Here is a 22,026-nt window from a genome sequence, read left to right on the forward strand (position 1 = left end):
TTTTTGTTCTCAGTTTAATAGCATTATATATACTTTAAAAAATAAACTTAGAAAAATCCAAAACAGGTTTTCATGGAGTTCTTAGGACTGTTAATAGGGATGAGCAGGATTTAGAATGTAGAGGTGGAGTGAGGGGACTGAGGCTGAAAGAAAAGCAAAGGTAAGAAGGTGGTCAAGAGCAGGGCAAGTATAAAGGCAGGTAGTACTGTAAGCAGTTCAGATTGTTAGCGGAACAAACTGGGAAGGATGGGGAGAAGTGGGACTAGGCTAGAATCCATAAGCTGTCAGAATGCCAAGACAAGGCAGCTGAACTTTCTTTGTGGGCTCTAGGAGGGCTTTAAAGGCTTTTTGTTGTTGCCAGTCCACCAGTAATGTCTTGGTGATGGACTGCCTGGATTTGAAAGTATCATGCTTGTTGATGGTTGTTATTTTATCTCCTTGTTTCTATAGGACTGTCCAAAAAGGTTCGTTCAGGTTAAGATGTTGGGCCAACCCAGTATATATTCACTCATGATTTATTGAGCACCAACCAAATATCAGATGTAACTTGCATTAATTGATTTACTCCTCATAAAAACTCTATAAGAGTCAATATCTTTATCTACTGATTTTTCAGACAAAGAAACCAAAGCTCAAAGATTGTTGCCAATAAAAGGCTAACCAGTGAGTGATGAAGTCTAGCATCAACTCCAAAGTCAAGGCCATAGACCTCTCTGTCCTTCCCTCCTCTCTCTCCATTCCTTTTTCTCACCATCTCCAGTCACCATGGCCTCTGCTCTTTCAGGCAGTAGAATTAAGCCATGGAACCAGTGGATCTTGACATTTTCTGCTAAGCAATTACATATGTCTTAATTTCTTGGTTTCCATGGCTTGTTTCAAATCCTTTACCTCCTATTCATGTAAACTAGCTGTCACTAAGGCAGAATTTATTACCTATAAGGCACTTATGAGACATCTAGGGATAAATACTCAGTTGCTTCAATGTCTACAAGCTATTAAGAAGGTTGTAAATACCTTCCCTGCAGAACAGCTATTTAAATTTTGCCCTGGAGCCGTCCTTTCTTTAGTCAAGTTGATATTTGAAGACAAATTAAGGATAAAAGAACAAGAGAGCTCACAACTAAAATAGCAAGTTATTCTTAAGACTTATCTTTAAGTACAGTATTCCTTTAATCTCTAAGGAATTAATCTTTTTTTACATTAAATTTTTTTAATTGGAGTATAATTACTTTACAGTGTTGTATGAGTTTCTGCTGTACAACAGTGTGAATCAGCCATAAGTATACACATATCCACTCTCTCTTGACCCTCCCTCCCATCCCCCCATCCCACCCTTCTAGGCCATCACAGAGCACCAGGTTCACCTCCCTGCACTATACTGCAGTTTCCCGCTAGCCACCTGTTTTACACGTGAAGTGAAAGTTACTCAGTTGTGTCCTACTCTTTGCGACCCCGTGGACTATACAGTCCATGGAATTTTCCAGGCCAGAGTACTGGAGTGAGTAGCCTTTCCCTTCTCCAAAGGATCTTCCCAACCCAGGGATCAAACCCAGGTCTCCCCCATTGTGGGTGGATTCTCTACCAGCTGAGCCACAAGGGAAGCCCAAGAATACTGGGAATACGGATCGAACTGGGAATCGAACTGGGGTCTTCTGCATTGCAGGTGGATGCTATACCAACTGAACTATCAGGGAAGCCCTTGTTTTATACGTGGTAGTGTATATATGTCAGTGCTACCCTGAATTCATCCCACCCTCTCCTTCCCTTCCCGTCCTGTGTCCACAAGTCTGTTTTCTATGTCTGTCCCATATTTTACTGGAACTTCTTTGAGGCAACAGCTGGAGGGTCACCCTTTCTTGCTCTTCCCTCCCAAACTAAAGTGTTTATCTTACCCTTCATTTCAAATACAAATTAAAATTCCTAATCACACCCAGTGTGATTAAGATGATTCTTGAAGTTATTCACACAGTTAATAAGCCCAATTATATCTTTTTATTCACCTTGACACAGTGAATTGTGTTTTTGAATCATAGGTTAACATTTTTAACTGATTGAAATATCAATTTCCCCCTCTGTGGTCACGTCAAGATCTTGGGCAGTGGTGGAAAAATGCACTTAACGGTATAGTTTTGAGCAACTCACTTAGATTTTTGCATTAGACTTTTACACTTGATTTTTTTTCCTGACCTTGTGACATCTCTACTGTCCCCAAGGAGGCTGGAAGATAGGGAATGAACTGAGCCTCAGAAAATGCAGATCACAGACTCTGCACTACCAAAGACCTAATTAGGTCATCCTTCCGTCCACCTGCCAAGGCACTATTGCTGAACTTTTCTTTCTTAGGAGAAGGTGGTTTCTGAAGCACTTTTTTTCCTTTTCTTTTTCTTAAATTTAATCTTGCCTGTGTTGGGTCTTCATTGCTGTGAGGACTTTTCTCTAGTTGTGACAAGCAGGGACTACTCTCTTGTTGCAGAGCACGGGTTCCGGGGCGCTCGGGCTTCAGTAGTTGCTGCACGTGGGCTCAGTGATTGTGACTCCTGGGCTCTGGAGCACAGGCTCAGTAGTTGTGGCGCACAAGCTTGGTTGCAGGCAGATTCTCTAGCACTGAGCCACCAGGGAAGCCCCTCTGAAGCACTTTTGTATTTTATGTTTAACATCTGTTTTCCATTTTTGGTAACCTGACTTTAGACAGTGACAGAAAGACTGTAAAATATCTTTGGCTGTTGGTTTTTTCCTTAATAGTTTTAAATGGTCATTCACTCAACAAATATTCATTGACCACCTATTCTGTGTAAGGGTGCTGTGCTCAGTATACTGCTGAGGAAAAACAGTCGTGCCCTGCCTCCATGGAATATATAGTCTGAGGCAGGGAGGAGATGCAGGGGACAAATGCTAATCAAAAAGCCACACATATGGGACTTCCTCAAACAGTCCAGTGGTTGAGACTTCACCTTTCAGTGCAGGGGGTGTGAGTTCGATCCTTGGTTGGGGAGCTAAGATCCCACATGCCGCAGGGCCAAAAAACCAAAACATAAAACAGAAGCAGTATTGTAACAAATTCAATAAAGACTTTAAAAATGGTTCACATCAAAGGGAAAAAAAAGTCTTTAAAAGTTAAAAAAAAGTCACACAAATGTGAAATGTGGCTTTGACAGATGCTGGGAAGAAAGGTACACAGTGATACGAGAGCCTGTGTTGGGGACATTTTACCTGACAGAAAGGGGTAGGAGGAAGTGACCCTTTAGCTGAGATCTGGTGCCTAGTGAAGAAGGGAGGGACCAGTGATCCAGACCCAGGGCACAGTGAAGTAGCAGTGCTGTACCAGGGGAGGAGCCTGCAGACCCGATGACCCCAAAGATCAGTGAAGAAGGGGTGGGCTGGGTAGGCTCTTTTCTTTTTCTCTCTTTCATTGAGCCTCCTCTAAAAAATATGGGAAAACAAGATTCTGCTGCTTTAAAAATAACAACAAAAGATTCAAAAAATCACTGTCCTGGGCCATCTACATGACCTGACAAGGAAGTTTTATAATCCGTGTCACATGTGATATGTCATATGACACATACCTTTCATCACCTTCTCGCCCCGTCAGATTGTCACTGAATGTTTGACTGTAGAAATCTCTCAGTTCAGTTGTCCAACACACAGCCCCTAAACCTTACAAAAAATACTCTTATTGCAGATGACAAAGGCAAAACATACGGAGTTATTTTAGGTCAGTGGTTTTCAATTTTTTTTTATAGCAGCAGAATACATTTTTCCAGTGAGATCTAATATGAAGGCATCAAAAACTCAAATGACTTTTATTTTCTTTGTGCTTTTTTTCTTACAGGTTTCATGTTCTCTAGCATGAACATTTATTGCTTTTATAACCAGAAGATAATGGCCTTTAAATTATGTGGTGGTTTAGGAAAGCTGGTAACAAGTTTCAAGGACTATCCCAGATTGAAACAGATGGCTCTCTGTTATAGTACCCTCTGTTGACCTTTTCACAACTAGGGATTACTAAGGCACGGGGTGACCATGGCTTTTTCACTGAAATTATATGATAACAGCAGAAACCTTACTGACAAACAGATGTTTTTCCCAAGTGGAGCTTTTCTTAATGAAATGGTTGCTTAGGAACCAGACCATAATAATAACTTTTCTATATTTAGGTTGCAAAGTGATTCAGTTTTCAGAATTACTAAGTCGAGGAATACTAATTAGATAAAATGGAATCTATTATTTCTTGTCTTGCAGTTGAGCGACCAAATGGTTAAAATAGAAGCAAAATTTTGTCCAGATATGTCTATCTAGATGCTATTCATAACAAGGACATAAAAGGAAAACTATAGTCATAGAGCCACCCTGCTCTGCTCTTAAATGATTCTCTGGTGGCACCGTGTGTTTGGTCTTTCATCAGTTCATATTAGAAGTTTTTGTATGTGACACTTGTTAGGTTGTTGAGTGGGTCAAAAATTGTGTGTGAAAAATGTGAAAATAACTTCAGGTTAAGCTCAGTGAGACAGCAGTGTAAAGGAAAGGCACTGTCACCTGTTTATGATGACAGATTTGATAAGTGGAAAATCTTACGTGCTAACTATTGCTAACAACAAAGAAACCTCAGTATGTACCATGTTTGTCAGATGTGTTAAAACATTAAATCTTCTATTCAGACTAGACAAAAATCTAGAAGAAAATACAGTTCTGTCTTCCATTTCCAGTAATGGTGAGATATATGCTCAACATGTGCTGATTCTTTGTGACCTCCTGTACTGTAGCCCACCAGGCTCCTATCTAAGGAATTTTGTAGGCAAGAAGACTGGAGCAGGTTGCCATTTCCTCCTCTAGGGGATCTTCCTGACCCAGGGATCAAACCTACATCTCTTGTGTCTCCTGCATTGGCAGGTAGATTCTTTACCACCAAACCACCAGGGAAGCCAATGATGAGATATTGTTGTTCAGTCGCTCAGTCATGTGCAACTCTGGGACCCCATGAACTGAAGTGCACCAGGCTTCCCTGTCCTTCACTATCTCCTGGAGTTTGCTCAAACTTATGTCCATTGAGTCGATGATGTCCCACAATGAGATACCTCAGCTGAAACAATTTTATGCAGGTTAACATATTTAAGACACTTTAAAAGCATAAAAGAGCTAACAAGAAAACAGCAAATTACCAAGCCAGCATCTGAAGAGAAAGTGAAAGTGGCTCTGTCATGTCCGACTCTTTGCAGCCCCATGGACTCTACAGTCCATGGAATCCTCCGGCCCAAAATACTGGAGTGTGTTCTTAAGAGAAAGCAAGATCCTAAAAGGTAAATGGAGCTTAAGAACCTGCATTTGCCCTCAGGGCATTTGCTGAAATTAAGTTTTAGTTTCCTGCTCTTGAAGGTCAGACCTGTAGAAATGAAAGCCTGGCTAGTCCCAACTTGAAATGGGGAGTCTAATAGAAGACCTCTAGTGTTAAGCTTACTTAGATCCCAAAGGAATACACCTTCGGGTGAATAAAAAGTGAAAATGGTATTCCTTCACCTTATCCCCAGGGTCTGGGAAGGGCATTGTCTTGTCACTGGAGAGATTGTAATCCCAAAATGGTCCACCTCTCTTGCAGATTTGTATTACTGGGATTCAGGAAAGTTCAAACTGGGAATTAGAGTTTTAAATATTTATATACTCATGGTGTCTGTGGATGTCTTACAAAAAAGCATATCTCTATAGAAGACGGGACCATCACCCTAGACCCGAAAGAATCCTCATAATAATTTTTTAATTTTTAATGATTAAAAATTTTATTATGGTAAATTTATTATAAAATTTGCTATTCTAACCATCTTTAAATGTACAATTTAGTGGCATTAAATATATCTACAATGTTGTGTCACTTCTATTTCCAAAACTTTTTCATCAGCCCACCCAGAAACTCTTAACCATTAAGCAATAACTACCCATTCCTTCTCTCAAAATAATTATTGTATATTTAGTTATGTATAATAATTAGAGCATAGTCACAAAATAGCCAAGCACAAGGAAACAATGTCCCAGAAGACTTTGGATGTTGGACTTCAGTTCAGCTCAGTTCATTCACTCTGTCGTGTCCAACTCTTTTCAACCCCATGGACTGCAGCACACCAGGCTTCCCTGTCCATCATCAGCTCCCGGAGTTTGCTCAAACCCATGTCTGTGAAGTCCGTGATGCCATTCAACCATCTCATCCTCTGTAATCCCCTTCTCCTCCTGCCTTCTATCTTTCCCAGCATCAGGGTCTTTTCCAAGGAGTCAGTTCTTCGCATTGGGTGGCCAAAGTATTGGGAGTTTCAGCTTCAACATCAGTCCTTCCAATAAATATTCAGGACTGATTTCTTTTAGGATGGACTGGTTTGATCTGCTTGCAGTCCAAGGGACTCTCAAGAGTCTTCTCCAACACCACAGTTCAAATGCAAATTCACTGATTACCTCTAGTAATTTTCTGATACTGTCTTTAGGGATTTCTATGTACAGTATCATGTCATCTGCAAACAGTTAGAGCCTTACTTCTTCTTTTCCTATCTGGATTCCTTTTATTTCTTTTTTTTCTCTGATTGCTGTAGCTAGGACTTCTAAAACTATATTGAGTAATAGTGGTGAAAGTGGATACCCTTGTTTTTTCCTGATCTTAGAATGCTTTCAAATGCTTTCAGTTTTTAACCAGTGGGAATAATGTTTGCTATAGGCTTATCATGTATGGCCTTTACTATGTTGAGGTAGGTTCCTTCTATGCCCATTTTATGAAAAGTTTTAATCATAAATGGGTGCTGAATTTTGTCAAAGGCTTTTTCTGCATCTATTGAGATTATCATATGGATTTTATCTTTCAGTTTGTTAATATGGTGTATCACATTGACTGATTTGTACATATTGAAGAATCCTAATTGAATAAACCCAACTTGATCATGGTATATGAGCTTTTAGATGTGTTGCTGAATTCTGTTTGCTAAAATTTTGTTGAGGATTTTTGCATCTATGTTCCATCAGTGATATTGGCCTGTAGTTTTCTTTTTTTGTGTTGTCTCTGTCTGTTTTTGGTATCAGGGTGATGGTGGCCTTATAGAATGAGTTTGGAAGTATTCCTTCCTCTGCAGTTTTTTAAAAGAGTTTTAGAAGGATAGGCATTAGCTCTTCTCTAAATGTTTGATAGAATTCTCCTGTGAAGCCATCTGATCCTAGGCTTTTGTTTTTTGGGAGATTTTTGATCACAGCTTCAATTTCAGTGCTTGTAAATGGGTTGTTCATAATTTCTATTTCTTCTTGGTTCTGTCTTGGAAGATTGAACTTTTCTAAGAATCTGTCATTTCTTCAAGGTTATCCATTTTATTGCCATATAGCTGTTTATAATAGTCTTTTATAATTCTTTGTATTTCTGCATTGTCTGTTGTAACCTCTCCTTTTTCACTTCTAATTTTGTTGATTTGATTCTCCTTTTTTCATGATGAGTCTGGCTAAAGGCTTGTCAATTTTATATATCTTCTCAAAGAACTAGCTTTTAGTTTTATTAATCTTTACTGTTGTTTCTTTCATTTCTTTTTCACTTATTTCTGCTCACATCTTTATGATTTCTTTCCTTTTGCTAATCTTGAGGTTTTTTGTTGTTCTTTTTCCAGTTGTTTTAGGTATAAAGTTAGGTTGTCTGTTCAATGTTTTTCTTGTTTCTTGAGATAGAATTGTATTGCTATAAACTTCTCTCTTAGAACTGTTTTTGCTGTACCCCATAGGTTTTGAGTTGTTGTGTTTTCATTGTCATTTGTTTCTAGAAATCTTTTGATTTCCCTTTTGATTGCTTCAGTAACCTGTTGGTTATTTAGAAACGTGTTGTTTAATCTCCATGTGTTTGTGTTTCTTACAGTTTTTTTCATGTAATTGATATCTAGTGTCATAGCATTGTGGTCAGAGAAGATGGTTGATACAATTTCAGTTTTCTTAAATTTACTGAGGTTTGATTTGTGACCCAAGATGTGGTCTATCCTGGAGAATGTTCCATGTGCACTTGAGAAGAAGGTGTATTCTTCTGCATTTGGATGGAATGTCCTGAAGATATCAATGAGATCCATCTCATCTGATTTATCATTTAAGACTTGTGTTTCCTTATTAATTTTCTGTTTTGATGATCTGTCCATTGGTGTGAGTGGGGTGTTAAAGTCTCCTACTATTATTGTGTTACTGTCAGTTTTTACTTCTATGTCTGTTTGTGTTTGCCTTACGTACTGAGGTGCTTTTAAGTTGGGTGCATAGATACTTAAAACTGTTATGCCTTCCTCTTGGATTGGTCCCTTGATCATTATGTAGTGTCCTTCCTTATCTCTTGTAATCTTCTTTATTTTAAGGTCTATTTTGTCTGATATGAGGATTGCTACTCCAGCTTTCTTTTGCTTCCCATTTGCATGGAATATATTTTTCCATCCTCTTGCTTTCAGTCTATATATGTCTTGAGGTCTGAAATGGGTTTCTTGTAGACAGCATGTATATGGGTCTTGTTTTTGTATCCATTCAGCCAGCCTGTGTCTTTTGGTTGGAGCATTTAGTCCATTTACATTTAATGTAATTATTGATATATATGTTCCTATTGCCATTTTCTTAATTTTTGGGGGCTGATTTTGTAGGTCTTTTTTTCTTCTCTTGTATTTCTTGACTATATAATATAAGTCCATTTAACATTTGTTGTAAAGCTGATTTGGTGATACTGAATTCTCTTAACTTTTGCTTGTATGAAAATCTTTTTATTTCTTCATCAATTTTGAATGAGATCCTTACTGGGTTCATTATTCTTGGTTGTAGATTTTTCCCTTTCAGTACTTTAAATATATCCTGCCATTCCCTTCTGGCCTGCAGAGTTTCTCCTGAAAGATCAGCTGTTAAGCATATGGTGTTTCCCTTGTATGTTTCTTGTTGCGTCTCCCATTCTGCTTTTAATATTCTTTATGTTAGTCTTTGTTAGTTTGCTTAGTATGTGTCTTGGCGTGTTTCTCCTTGGGTTTATTCTGTATGGGACTCTTTGTGCCTCTTAGACTTGATTGACTAGTTCCTTTTCCATGTTGAGAAAGAAAGAAAATAAAGAGTAGGATAAAATTAAATCTTCAGTGAATGAGTTTTACAGTAGACATAGTCAAGAGAGAGTTCATGAACCAGAAGATAGAAAGAAAGACATTATGCAAAATGCAGCACAGAGTAATTATTTTTCTTTTTCTCTTCTTCTTCTGGGACCCCTGTAGTTCAAATGTTGGTGCGTTTGATATTGTCCCAGAGGTCTCTGAGCCTGTCCTCAGTTCTTTCCATTCTTTTTACTTTGTTTTGTTCTTCAGAAGTTGTTTCCACCATTTTATCTTCTAGCTCACTGATTCATTCTCTGCTTTAGATATTCTGCTATTGATTCCTTCTAAAGTATTTTTAATTTCAGTAATTGTGTTGTTTGTCTCTGTATGTTTATTCTTTAATTCTTCTAGGTCTTTGTTAATTGATTCTTGCATTTTCTCCATTTTGTTTTCAAGGTTTTTGATCATCTTTACTGTCATTATTCTGAATTCTTTTTCAGGTAGTTTGCCTATTTTCTCTTCATTTATTTGGACTTCTCTGTTTCTAGTTCGTTCCTTCATTTGTGTAGTTACCTTCCTTTTCTGTCCAGACTCCCTGCTCTAGGCAACAGCAAATCTTTTTTCTGTCTCTGCTGGTTTATATTTGTCCTCATTGCAAATCTTTTTTCTTTAATTATACTTTGCATTTCAATTAAGGTTAAATTATTTTGACATTAATGAGCTTTAAACTTTATGAGATGACATCTATTAATTTTTTCTTTTTGATTTCTCCATCCAGAGACTAAATACTGTCTCCCTGTGCTGCGTTCTGCATAATGTCTTCCTTTCTATCTTCTGGTTCATTAACTCTCTCTTTGCTGTGTCTACTGTAAAACTCATTCATTGTTTTAATTTTATCCTACTCTTTATTTTTAACATTTTCTTTGTTTTTCAAATGTGCTACATCAGATTTGGTTGTTTTCTATCCCTGAAGATATTTTCAAGCTCATCTTATTTTTCTTTGAGTATAGGAAGCCTTGTTACTTAATAATTTGTGTGTGTTACTTCCAACATCTTAACACACACAAAAGTCCAGCCTTTGTTCATAGGAAGCATCACTATGAACAAAGCTAGTGGAGGTAATGGAATTCCAGTTGAGCTATTTCAAATCCTAAAAGATGATGCTGTGAAAGTGCAGCACTCAATATGGCAGCAAATTTAGAAAACTCAGCAGCAGCCACAGGACTGGAAAAGGTCATTTTTCATTCCAATCCCGAAGAAAGGCAATGCCAAAGAATGTTCAAACTACCGCACATTTGCACTCATCTCACACGCTAGTAAAGTAATGCTCAAAATTCTCCAAGAGAGGTTACAGCAAACGTTATTCTCAGTGGTGAAAAACTGAAAGCATTCCTCCTAAGATCAGGAACAAGACAAGGGTGTCCACTTTCACAACTATTCAACATAGTTTTAGAAGTCCTAGCTACGGCAATCAGAGAAGAAAGAGAAATAAAATCCAGATCAGAAAAGAAGTAAAGCTCTCACTGTTTGCAGATGATATGATACTGCACATAGAAACCCCTAAAGATTGTATCAGAAAATTACTAGAGCTAATCAGTGAATTTAGCAAAGTTGCAGGATGGAAAATCACTACACAGAAACACTTGCATTTCTGGATGCTAACAATGAAAATTCAGAAAGAGAAATTAAGGAATCAATCCTATTCACCATTGCAGCAAAAAAAAAAAAAAAATCAGTATCTTGGAATAAACTTACCTAAGGAGACAAAGAAACTACACAGAAAATTAGAAGACACTAATGAAAGAAATCAAAGATGAAATAAACAGATGGAGAGATATATTCCATGTTCCTGGGTAAGAACAATCAATATTGTGAAAATGACTATACTACCAAACGCAATCTACAGATTCAGTGCAATCCCTATCAAATTACCAATGGCATTTTTCACAGACCTAGAACAAAAAATTTCACAATTCATATGGAAACACAAAAGACCCCGTATAGCCAAAGCAGTCTTGAGAAAGAAGAATGGAGCTGGAGAGGTCAACCTTCCTGACTTCAGATTATACTACAGTCATCAAGACAGTATGGTTTGGCACAAAAACAGAAACATAGACCAATGGAAGAAGATAGAGAGCTCAGAAACAAACCCATGCACCTGTGGGTACCTTATTTTTGACAAAGGAGGCAAGAATATACAATGGGGCAAAGACAGCCTCTTCAATAAATGGTGCTGGGAAAACTGGACAGCTACATGTAAAAGAATGACATTAAACACTTCCTAACACCATACCAAAGATAAACTCAAAATGGAATAGAGACCTAAATGTAAGACCAGAAACTATAAAACTCTTAGAGGAAAACATAGGCAGAACACTCAATGACATAAATCAAAGCAAGATCTTCTATAACCCACCTCCTAGAGTAATGGAAATAAAAGCAAAAGTAAACAAGTGGGACCTGATTAAACTTAAAAGCTTTTGTATAGCAAAGGAAACCAAAAGCAAGGTGAAAAGACAGCCCTCAGAATGGAAGAAAATAATGCCAATGAAACAACTGACAAAGGATTAATTTCCAAATTATACAAGCAGCTCATACAACTCAATACCAGAAAAACAAACAACCCAATCAAAAAGTGGGAAAAAGACTTAAACAGATATTTCTCCAATGAAGACATACAGATGGCTAACAAACACAATAAAAGATGCTCAATGTTGCTCATTATTAGAGAAATACAAATCAAAACCACAGTGAGATACCACCTCCATGGATCAGAATGGCCATCATCAAAAAGTCTGCAAACAGTAAATGCTGGAGAGGGTGTGGAGAAAAAGGAATGCTCTTGCACTGTTGGTGGGCCTGTAAATTGATACAGCCACTATGGAAGACAGTATGGAGATTCCTTAGAAAACTAGGTATAAAAGCACCATATGACCCAGCAACCCCACCCCTAGGCATATACTGTGAGGAAGCCAAAACTGAAAGAGATGCATGTATCCCAGTGTCATTGCAGTACTATTTACAGTAGCTAGAACATGGAAGCAACCTAGGTGTCCATGTGGTACATATGCACAATGGAATATTACTCAGCCATAAAAAGGAATGCATTTGTGTCAGTTCTGATGAGGTGGATGAACCTAGAATCTATTATATAGAGTGAAGTCAGAGAAAGATTAATATCATATTCTAATGCATATATACAGAATCTACAAAAATAGTACTGGAGAATTTATTTACAGGACAGCAATGGAGAAACAGACATAGAGAATAGACTTATGGACATGGGGAGAGGGGAGGAGAGGGTGAGATGTATGGAAAGAGTAACATGGAAACTTACATTACCATATGTAAAATAGATGGCCAACCAGAATTTGCTGTATGGCTCAGGAAACTCAAACAGGGACTCTGTATCAACCTAGAGGGGTGGGATGGGGCGGGAGATGGGAGGGAGGTTCAAAAGGGAGGAGATATATGTATACCTATGGCTGATTCACGTTGAGGTTTGACAGAAAACAACAAAATTCTGTAAAGCAATTATCCTTCAGTAAAAAAATAATTTAAAAAAATAGGCAGTTCATGGTAGAGGAATGTGGAAGTTGCTCATTCGTGTCCCACTCTTTCAGACCCCATGAACTGTAGCATTTCAGGCTCCCCTGTCCATGGGATTCTCCTGGCAAGAACACTGGAGTGGGTTGCCATTCCCTTCTCCAGGGAATAAAGATTTAAGGAACTTTTCTAATAGGCAAAGAAATGTAGATTAAAATAATAATGAAATACAGTTTTTTACACCATTTCATAAAACAGATTTTTTTAAGATGGGAATATTCAGTGCTGGCCAGTTGTAGTGAAATAGGCACCCTTGAACTCTATTGGTAGGAAAAGTAATTGGAACATTTTAGGAAGGCAGCTTTGAAAATGTTTTTATGCCCTTGGAGCCAGTTCTTTATCTTTGGGGAAACCTACCCTAAGAATATAAATGGGAGTTAGGTGCTTTTACTAATTCTAACAAGGTCTATGAAATGTTTTCCATTGATGAATAATTGTGCAAATGGGTCTTGGTCCCAGGGACAGAACCCAGTTGAAGAACCCAGTTGAAGAACCTTGTGCTTTCATAGCTCATTTGTCCCCTTCTCCAGGAAGCCCCACCCCTTCCTAAACCCCTTTTTTCACTTTTCTCTCCCTGTGTTCTCATTACACTCAAAAATGCTGTACTAACCACACTGTCTTGTAATCATTGTTTGGTTTGTCTCTCTAGATTGGCACTGTCGTGCCTCGTTACATTTGTGACACTTAGTACCTGGCACGTAGTAGAACTCTGTTAATGTGTGAATGTGTGAAAGAATGATATCTATTGCCTTTATTCTAAAGCTGTTTTCCAAGCTTTAGGATTTATGCCATAGCTGCGCATTACTTCTGTATGCTCTTATATAACCAATTTGTATTTTTTTAATTGACCCCTTTCCCCCTCTTTTTAAAGAAAGTAAAATTGAAAAGAATCTCTACTATTTCTCCATGCTAAATAATAGTATCGCTATTAAAGTTTTCATTATTATTGTTAGACAACTCCAAATGACCTAGTGTGAAAGCCAAGCCATCTGGGGGAATAAACACCCCCCCCCATCTTCCCAGAAGAAAAGAAGACTGTTAAATAAAACAAAATTGTTCACTATAAAAAGTGTGTATACGTGTGTGTGTATGTGTGCATGTATTTATTCACAAGAGTGAGTTATGGATGAGAGGGCACTAAAATGCTTATGTTGATTTCAGGTTTCAAGTTTTTTTTTTTTTTTTTAAGACAGCTTTATTGAGATATAATTCACATACCATACCATTTGCTTTTTTTAGGTGTGTAATATAATAGCTTTGCGTGTAGTTGGAGTTGCATATCGATCACCACAATCCATCTTAGAACATTTGCATTACCCTAAAAAGAGACCGGTTCCCCATAGCCTTTATTCCTCAATCCTCCCATACATCCATGGGTGACTTTTTTCTTATGTTTTTCTCTAGTATTTGAATCTCTTATAGTGACCATGTGTTTTTTATGTATGGTTGGGGGGAAAAGTCACGTTCTTTTGATTGTGGAAATAGTTCTTCAAGGCTTCTCCTTTTCTCCTCTGTTTATAGATGCCCTGCTTAGCAGAGTGACTTTTAACCTGAGGGCCTTGACTAAAGGTCTGGTCACTTGCCAGGATTGTAGGCAGGGTGTTTAAGTATATATATGCATTTTATCAGGGCAAATTTATAGCAGCACTGCCTGGTTTCCATATGAAACTACCATTTATATCCTACATGTCATGGTTACTGATTTCACAACAGTCACTTTTTCTAAGCCAGTCTTGGCCCAGAGCACCTAAAGACTTAGCTAATCATCTTATCAGGATATCTGCTACGTTCAACTGAAGGAAAAAAAGGGAGAACTCGGAGTTTCTATCTTGGCTCTATCACTGCTTGGTACCCAAAGCACAGAGCAGATCTCCGAGCCTTAAGACACTGGATCATGAGAAAGATCAGTCATGTCTTGTTAGAGCTTCAGGCCGGGTGATCACTCCCCTGGGAGGTCTGACTCTCTCAAAACTAGTGAGAACCCGACGTATCAGTCAGCTTTGCTGATTCTGCAGCTTCTCTTTGCCTAAGTTTGAGGTGAAATGTCAGTAGAAAACTTAGAAAGAAATCAATCTGGAGTTCAGGTGGTACTCCCTCTACTGGGACTACCTAGCTTGGGGGTCTTCCAAGACTGTTTCTTGCCTAGATTCAGCTAAAAGAGAACTACAGACTGTTTTCTGGAAAATCAGAAGGCCCTCTCTTCATATTATCAGCAATTGTTTCTTTTCATGGCATAAAGAGAATGTTAATGTTTGAAAGGTACCATAAAGAGAACTCAATAAATAACATCCTGCTTCTTTCTCAACCAGGATCAGCTGAAATGCAAGTTTCTCTGAATGCACAGGGCAATGATTACTCTCACAGCAGCACTAATTGCTGTTTTCTCTTCCTTCCTTCCTCACTTATGCCTTCAGTCAGTATTAGGGCAGCTTTGTTTGTATTTCTGTACTTACAATAGAGCCCTTGATCATCGTGTTCTTAAGGCTCACTTTTCTCAGCTCCGTTCTGTATCGCCCAGAAGTAATTGATACAGGCAGTCCTAACAAGGTAGATTCTAAGCTTTTTGGTGCTGACTTGGGTTTTATTTATTTGGGGGGTGGGTAGTAGAATAAGAGATTTAGGGGAATTGCAGTAGCCCATAAAGAAGTGACATGGAGATATTTGAGAATCACTGATTAAAAACAGAAACTCACTAAAATCCAAGTTTCCCTGTAGGTCTCCTCTGTCATCGCTAATGTCAGCAACATCTCAAGTCAAAGTCATTTGTGAATTTCATTAACCTTGCTACTTCCCTTTTCCACATTGAGATAAATATAAATAAATATACCAATTAAGAACAAAGCAGTTCCTATGAAGCCCAACTGGAACCCAAGAGGATTCTGCCTTTTCATACCGGGTGCAGAGTGCCTCTCCTTCCTCTGACCTTGCAGTCTAATGGAAAGTAAATCTTATGGCTGAGAAACACTTGAAAATGTAAGATTTGCTGTCTTTAGGGTTAGGATTTGCAAAGCTGGTACTTTTTTGGTGGGATAGCAGATGTGGGCTTGCAGTCCTGCTCTTGTCACATGGCAGCTGTGTGATCTGGGACCATATTTTTCACCCTTCTGTTCCTCAACTTCTCCCTCAGTAAAATTAGGAATGATAGTATTAATAGCATCTACTGCAAAGGATTGTTGGAAGCATTAAACAGATGAATGCATAAAAAATGCTTAAGACCATGCCTGACATATTGAAAACACTCATTAAACATTAAGAATTTTTATTGTCTTTGCTACAAGATTTTCATTTATTATAATAAGTAAATATTTCATAATCCAAATGGCTTCTGGCTACAGTTAACTGTCATTAAATATAGATTATAGCTTTTTTCCTTCCAAAATGGGAATTAGAGAACAATGTAAGTAAATATATTTGCCTGATTTTAGTGTTTGAGTATATTATTTAATCTTGGTTTAAAGCCGCAGACTGTAGGTACTGTACCGCCGTTCTTAACAAATCTTCAATTTATTAGTCTAACCTTCTTTTTTCCTCAGGACTGAGTAACACTCACTCACCTTAAATCTTTAGAAATGTGTTGGGGCTTGTCCATACTTAGCACAACTTTGGAGCTTTAGAGAAACTGAACATTATGTTGGCATGCTAGACATTATCATTTACTCTAATTACAAAGACAACCTGGCTATTCAGTTGAGTTCCCCATACTTCCTTGATTTAATAACCAACTTCCCCAGTTTGTACAGCTTCCTGGATTCTTGGAGCTGAAATGATTGTTAATTTTCATTATAATGAGCAGTCTCTAATGTAACAACTGAAGTATCTGCTAGAGGGTAGCAGTCTCCTTCTCTCCAGGGTCAGCCTTTCTTCTCTGTGTGTCCTTGAGCTGCAGCAGGAGAGGACAGTCACAGGCTGGTGATTATCTTTTTGGAATCGGAAGGAAAAGTTCCTTGTGCCTTACATCTTCACCATCATTGTTCTTTCAAACTAGAGCTTCTTCCCAGGTTAATATACGTTTTACCTTTTTTCTAGTTTTTTAAATTAATATGTATCTGTTAATTTCTTTGAACATCCTTTGTGAAGAATTGAGAAGCTTGTCTCCTTCCCAGCTTACCCCTCACAGTTAGTCCTCAGTGATAATCATCCCCTCCACCCACCTTAAGTAGTTTGTTCTAGTATATTTATACGTAAAATTCTTTCACAGATCTCAGTGTTAAAATCTCTGCACATTATCTACTCATTTCCTGTAAGTTGGATGGAGGGTTAACATCCACATGCACACACATGCCTGTACACACATACCTGTATCCCTTCTCTTCCTACCATTTCCCTTTCACAGTTTTTGGTTAAATCACTGGGCAGTGTTTGCTGCTGACTCTATGAATATTATTCATGGCTACGCCTAGTTCAGTTGTCCTTTCTTGTGTATTTGCTTAGTTTTCTATCAAATAATTGCTGTTTTTCCCGAAATGATCCAACAGCTCTAGCAAATGCGTGTCATTATTTTGTCCCATCTTTGTTCTCTTTACCCATACTTCAGCCTTTGATATCTATATTCTTTTCATTCTTATCAGTTTATTCCTTTTTCACTCCTTGCCTGTTAACTGTAGAGAGATTTCAGGGGGAAGATGCTTGTGGTCATTCTGTTACATCTGATTGAAAATTATTTTTACATTTCACCTCCAAAAGAGACTGTCCTATTTTAAAAGACCTTGTCTCTTAGCACTGATTTTTAACTTATATTTTATTTATTTATGTTTGATACATTACATGGTTCAAAATTAAAAAGGAATACAAAGATACAGAGTTAAAAAACCCCTCTTATCTATCCTCTAGTTACTCTTTTTCCCTCCCTAAAAGAACCAGTATCATTGGTTTCTTGTATATCTTTACAGAACTATTGATGAATATTTCCCCTTTGTACACAAATTGTTGAATTTTTATACACATTGTTTTGCACCTTGCATTTCACTTAACAATGGATCTTAGAATTTATTCCATAAAAGTTCTTTAAAAGCTTCTCATTTTCTTGTGAATATCTTTCTGTGTCTGACTTACTTTACTTAACATAGTTCTCTCAAGGTCCATCCATGTTGAAAATTTAAGAGTTTTCCTTTTTATGGATGATTAGCATTGCATTGTATTTATTTACCAATGTCTTCTTTGTCCATTCACCCATTGATGGACATTTAGATTGTTTCTGTGTCTTGGCTATTGTAAACAGTGTTGTAATGAACATAGATGTGCACATATCTTTTTGAGTTTGTGTTTTTATGTTCTTCAGATAAATGCCTAGTGGTAGAATTGCTAGGTCTTATGGTAGCTCTATTTTTAATTTTTTCATGAACCTCCATACTGTTTTCCATGGTAGTCATACCAGTTTACCTTCCCACCAACAGTACATGAGAATCCCATTTTTGCCATGTCTTCTCCAACACTTGTTATTTCTTATCTTTTTGATAATAGCTTTCTGACAGGTGTGAGATGGTATCTCATTGTGGTTTTGTTTTATATTTCCCTGGTGATTAGTGATGTTAAATATCTTTTTATGCCTCTCTTAGCCATCTGTCTGTCTTCTTTAGAAGAATGCCTATTCAGATCATCTGCTCATTTTTTAGTCAGATTTTTTTTTTGCTATTGAGTTTTATGAATCTTACAGTTTTTAAATAACCGGTCTTTGAGATATAATTCATATTTCATACAATTCACCCATTTAAAGTATACAATTCAGTGCCTTTTATTATATTCACAGTGTGTGTAACCATCACTGTAATTAATTTTAGAATGTTTTTATCTCTTCATAATGAAATTCCATATCATTAGCAGTCAGTCTCTATTTCTTACTCAACTCCCACAGCCTTAAGCACCCACGAAATCTACTTTCTGTCTGCAGATTTGCCTATTTTGGACATTTTTATGTAAATAGAGTCATACAGTATGCAGGCATTTCTGTTTCTTACAGTTTTCAGCAGAAATTCAAGTGAGTAGGTGCTTTTCCAAGTTGATGTGGGTATTTTGGGAGGTAAGTTGTTATCTACTCAGGAGAGTAAGTCAGGTTAGTTTTAAAGTGGGGATGACTTAGCAGATTTCCAGGGGAGAGTTAGTTAGCCAAGATATTTGGGGTTAGACTATCTTTCGTACAATGTAAAACTCCTGTGTAAAGTGGGACCTAAACTACCGTGACTTTCCAAGGTCTGCAGATCACTGAGCAGTATGCTAAGGGATCATCTTGAAGTCAGCACTGGATCAGAATACATTTCTGGCTTTGTAATGAAAGTCTTTGGGGGAAAAAAACAGTTGTTTTACAAAATTGACTATCTCTATTTTGTTGCATAATTACTTTCAGTAATATTTTTTCAGTTGCTTAATTTGCCTTATCCTATGCTTTGCCTCCAAACACAGATCAGAACATTTTTATGAACTCTTGCCAGATCTGATTCACCTTTGCCTTCTATGTATCTTATCTATTCCGCCACATCTCAAAATGCCTAGTCATTTTCCTGTGATCAGAGCAGGAGCAGGTATCTCTCACACAATCATTTGGTCTTTATTTGCCAAAGGGATTGATGTGTCATATTTCCTTAAAGCCTGGACTGACCCAGAAATTACCCCATTTTTCAGATTACAAAGGAGGGACCAAGGATCATAGGAAGGTTAAGGCCAGGTTTCCTCAGTTGTCAAAATTTTAAAAATCTTATCTTTAAAAAAAAAAAAATTGTTCTGTAGTCTTAACCATCATATGTGATTCTCTTCACTGCTTCATATAAGAGTAAGGAAGGAACCAGTGTTCTCTAGGGATTTATAAATTCATAGGTAGCAACTGTATCCTAGAAGGTAAATTCAAACAGAGCGCCATTTGGCAGCCCTTAGTGGAGCAGGCCAGCGGGAAGATAAACAATCGCTAACCTGGACCTGTGGGAAGCAAGGAAACTGTACTGTGCTGTCGGCAACCTTTTTATGAAAGATTAGAAGAATTAAAGCTCCCTGGTACAACTACAAGTCTAGCATTATGGGAAACTTTATTTTTTAACCTGGATTTGTTTCTTTAATCTGAAGAAAGATATATTAGGATTCCTTTGGGTGAAAAAAAAAATCAAATTGCTATAAACGTAAAAGGATATTTATTGGCTTATGTACCCTAAGGTCCTAATGAGTAGAAGTATAATTGGATCCAGGGGCTCAAAGCATGATGCAGTTCTCTTTTCCTCCTTGGTCTCTTGGTTTGACCGTCCTCTGTATTGGTACCATTGTGGGGCAGACTTTCTCCCAATGATGGCCACTGGGAGCTCCAGGTTAATCACTTCAACAGGCAAGAAAACAAAGAGCCAAAATAACCATCCACACAAACACACAAACTGCAGGAGCTCATCTTCCCTAGCAGTTCCAAAATTGGTTCTAGGATTGAGTCTCTTTCCTCATTCCTGAACCAGACATTGTGGTGGTGATGGGATGGAATATCCTAAGGCACCCTTGATATGAGTTTGTTCACATATGGAGAGAGAGAAGGTGGGTCATTAACCCCACTCAAACAACATCGACTGAGAATAGGGAAGGAGTATTTCCTAAAGGAACAACAGGTGTCGCTACCAGAAGAGAGAATAGATGCTATGTGCCACCAAAGTCTGTTTGCTACAGAGAGAAAATCAAGAGCTCACTTGGATTTTGTTTTGTTTTTTAATTTCGGCTGCACTGGGCCTTTGTTGCAGTGCACTAACTTCTCTAGTTGTAGTGTGTGGGCTTAGTTGCTCCGTGGCACGTGGGACCTTAGTTCCCTGACCAGGGATCGTACCTGCACCTCTTGCATCGGAAGGCAGATCCTTAACCAGGGAAGTCCCAGTTCATTTGGTTTTGAAGTATACAGCAGGATATGCTCACAGAAGTAAATAACTTCTCTGCTAAAGATTAGTGAGAGAAAATTAGGCATAAATGACAGTAGAAGGGACTCTGGTAATATATATTTTTCAGAGAAGTTAGATACAGATCATAGTTTTTTAGAGCAAATCCCCTGTCCCCACCGATTTTCATTATAAAGGTATAACTATATTCCTAAAAGGAGACAGATCCATGGAGTTGCTGAGTTGGGCACTTCTGATGGAGTAGGAGTTATGGTGCTACAGATATGTAATATGTACTAGGCCTTGTGATGACATCAGTGGTAGAACACCTGCAGGTGTTTCTTTTTCCTCACTATTCTTTAGAAGTACATAACCTCTCCCCAAACCTTCCCTAACCCCAAAGTAATGGAATTTGTGTTTATATAGCTTTGAGACTAGGCTTTTTATTTCTGGTCCTGTCTTAGTCTTATCTCCCTTCTTCTCTCAACTTCTGTGAAGTTTGCTTGCTATGGATCTGGGCTCAGATAATGTTACCACTACTGCAGATTCCACCTCTAGGGGTGCTGTATGAAGAGAGAGGGTGTCGGCAAGTACTAGGAAGGAGGAATCAGGAGCAGGATCTTCTCTCCTTCTGATCAGGAAACTCAGCTGGAAGCATAGGTCTCTATTCCTCATCATGCCCAGAATTTGCATTCCTTATTTCCTTATGGGAATTGCTCTCATCATTGACAGTTTTACAGAGGAAACTCATTCTAGGGTAAAGAACTGCAGCAAAGATAGGAAGCACTACTGTGCTCCAGGCTGATGGATTGGCAGGAGCGATACTAGACTTTGAACCTTACTGACTCAGACCGGAAAGACTCCCTCCAGGGCATTTGATCGAGTCTGTCCCCATGGCTGTGTGGATCCCTGCTATGTTATGTAATCATCTAGCCTCAGCTTCTAGAGTCTAGAATCCATAGGTCATAGAATGTCAGTGCTGAATGTGATCTTAGAGATCATATAGGGCTGAGACCAGAAGAATCCAGGAGTGTGAACTCTAAGACCCATGTTCTTTCCACTACCAATGTTGTCATTCCAAATGAAGGGCAGCTCTTGCTGGTGGAATTACAGAGGTGGATTTAAATGCCTCTGTGTTCATCCCACCACAAGCTGTCTGGGCTTATTTTCTTTTCAGCGCTAAACAGTAATGAATCCTTTCTTTCTATTTTTAACCCTAGGGGTTGCCCTCCTCTCAGACGTGTACCCTGAGAAAATCTTGCCTGGCCTGCTGGCTCAGTATGACAGCAGTAAAGACAGGCACACACCGGAGACCAGAATGAAAGTGGGGGAAATCCTGATGCGAATCGTCAGGGCATTAGGTGAGTTTTCTTGTTCCAGCCTCTGAAATGGGTTCAGGGAGTGGTGTGGCTGTGGAACCGAAGTCGGTGCACCTTGGAGGCTTGTTATGCTAGCAAGGGGAGGACAGTTTGGGAGCTGGGATGAACTATTTTATGTTCAAGGATTTAGCAAATGTTCAGTGCACACCAAGAGACTGGCCCAGTAGTGCC

At 38.3% G+C, this 22,026-nt stretch overlaps 1 protein-coding gene across 2 annotated transcripts in view; it reads left to right on the forward strand.

Annotated features, from left to right (window-relative positions):
- Positions 1–22,026, forward strand: part of TANGO6 (transport and golgi organization 6 homolog) — a 184,462-nt gene that overhangs the window by 78,895 nt on the left and 83,541 nt on the right. For both annotated transcript variants that reach the window (XM_019978905.2, XM_019978906.2), the window contains exon 15: positions 21,697–21,837. In XM_019978905.2, coding sequence (XP_019834464.2) covers positions 21,697–21,837 — 141 coding nt within the window. The remainder of the gene's footprint in view (positions 1–21,696; positions 21,838–22,026) is intronic.

Source organism: Bos indicus, chromosome 18 (assembly GCF_029378745.1).
Source record: "Bos indicus isolate NIAB-ARS_2022 breed Sahiwal x Tharparkar chromosome 18, NIAB-ARS_B.indTharparkar_mat_pri_1.0, whole genome shotgun sequence".
NCBI classification, from domain to species: domain Eukaryota; kingdom Metazoa; phylum Chordata; class Mammalia; order Artiodactyla; family Bovidae; genus Bos; species Bos indicus.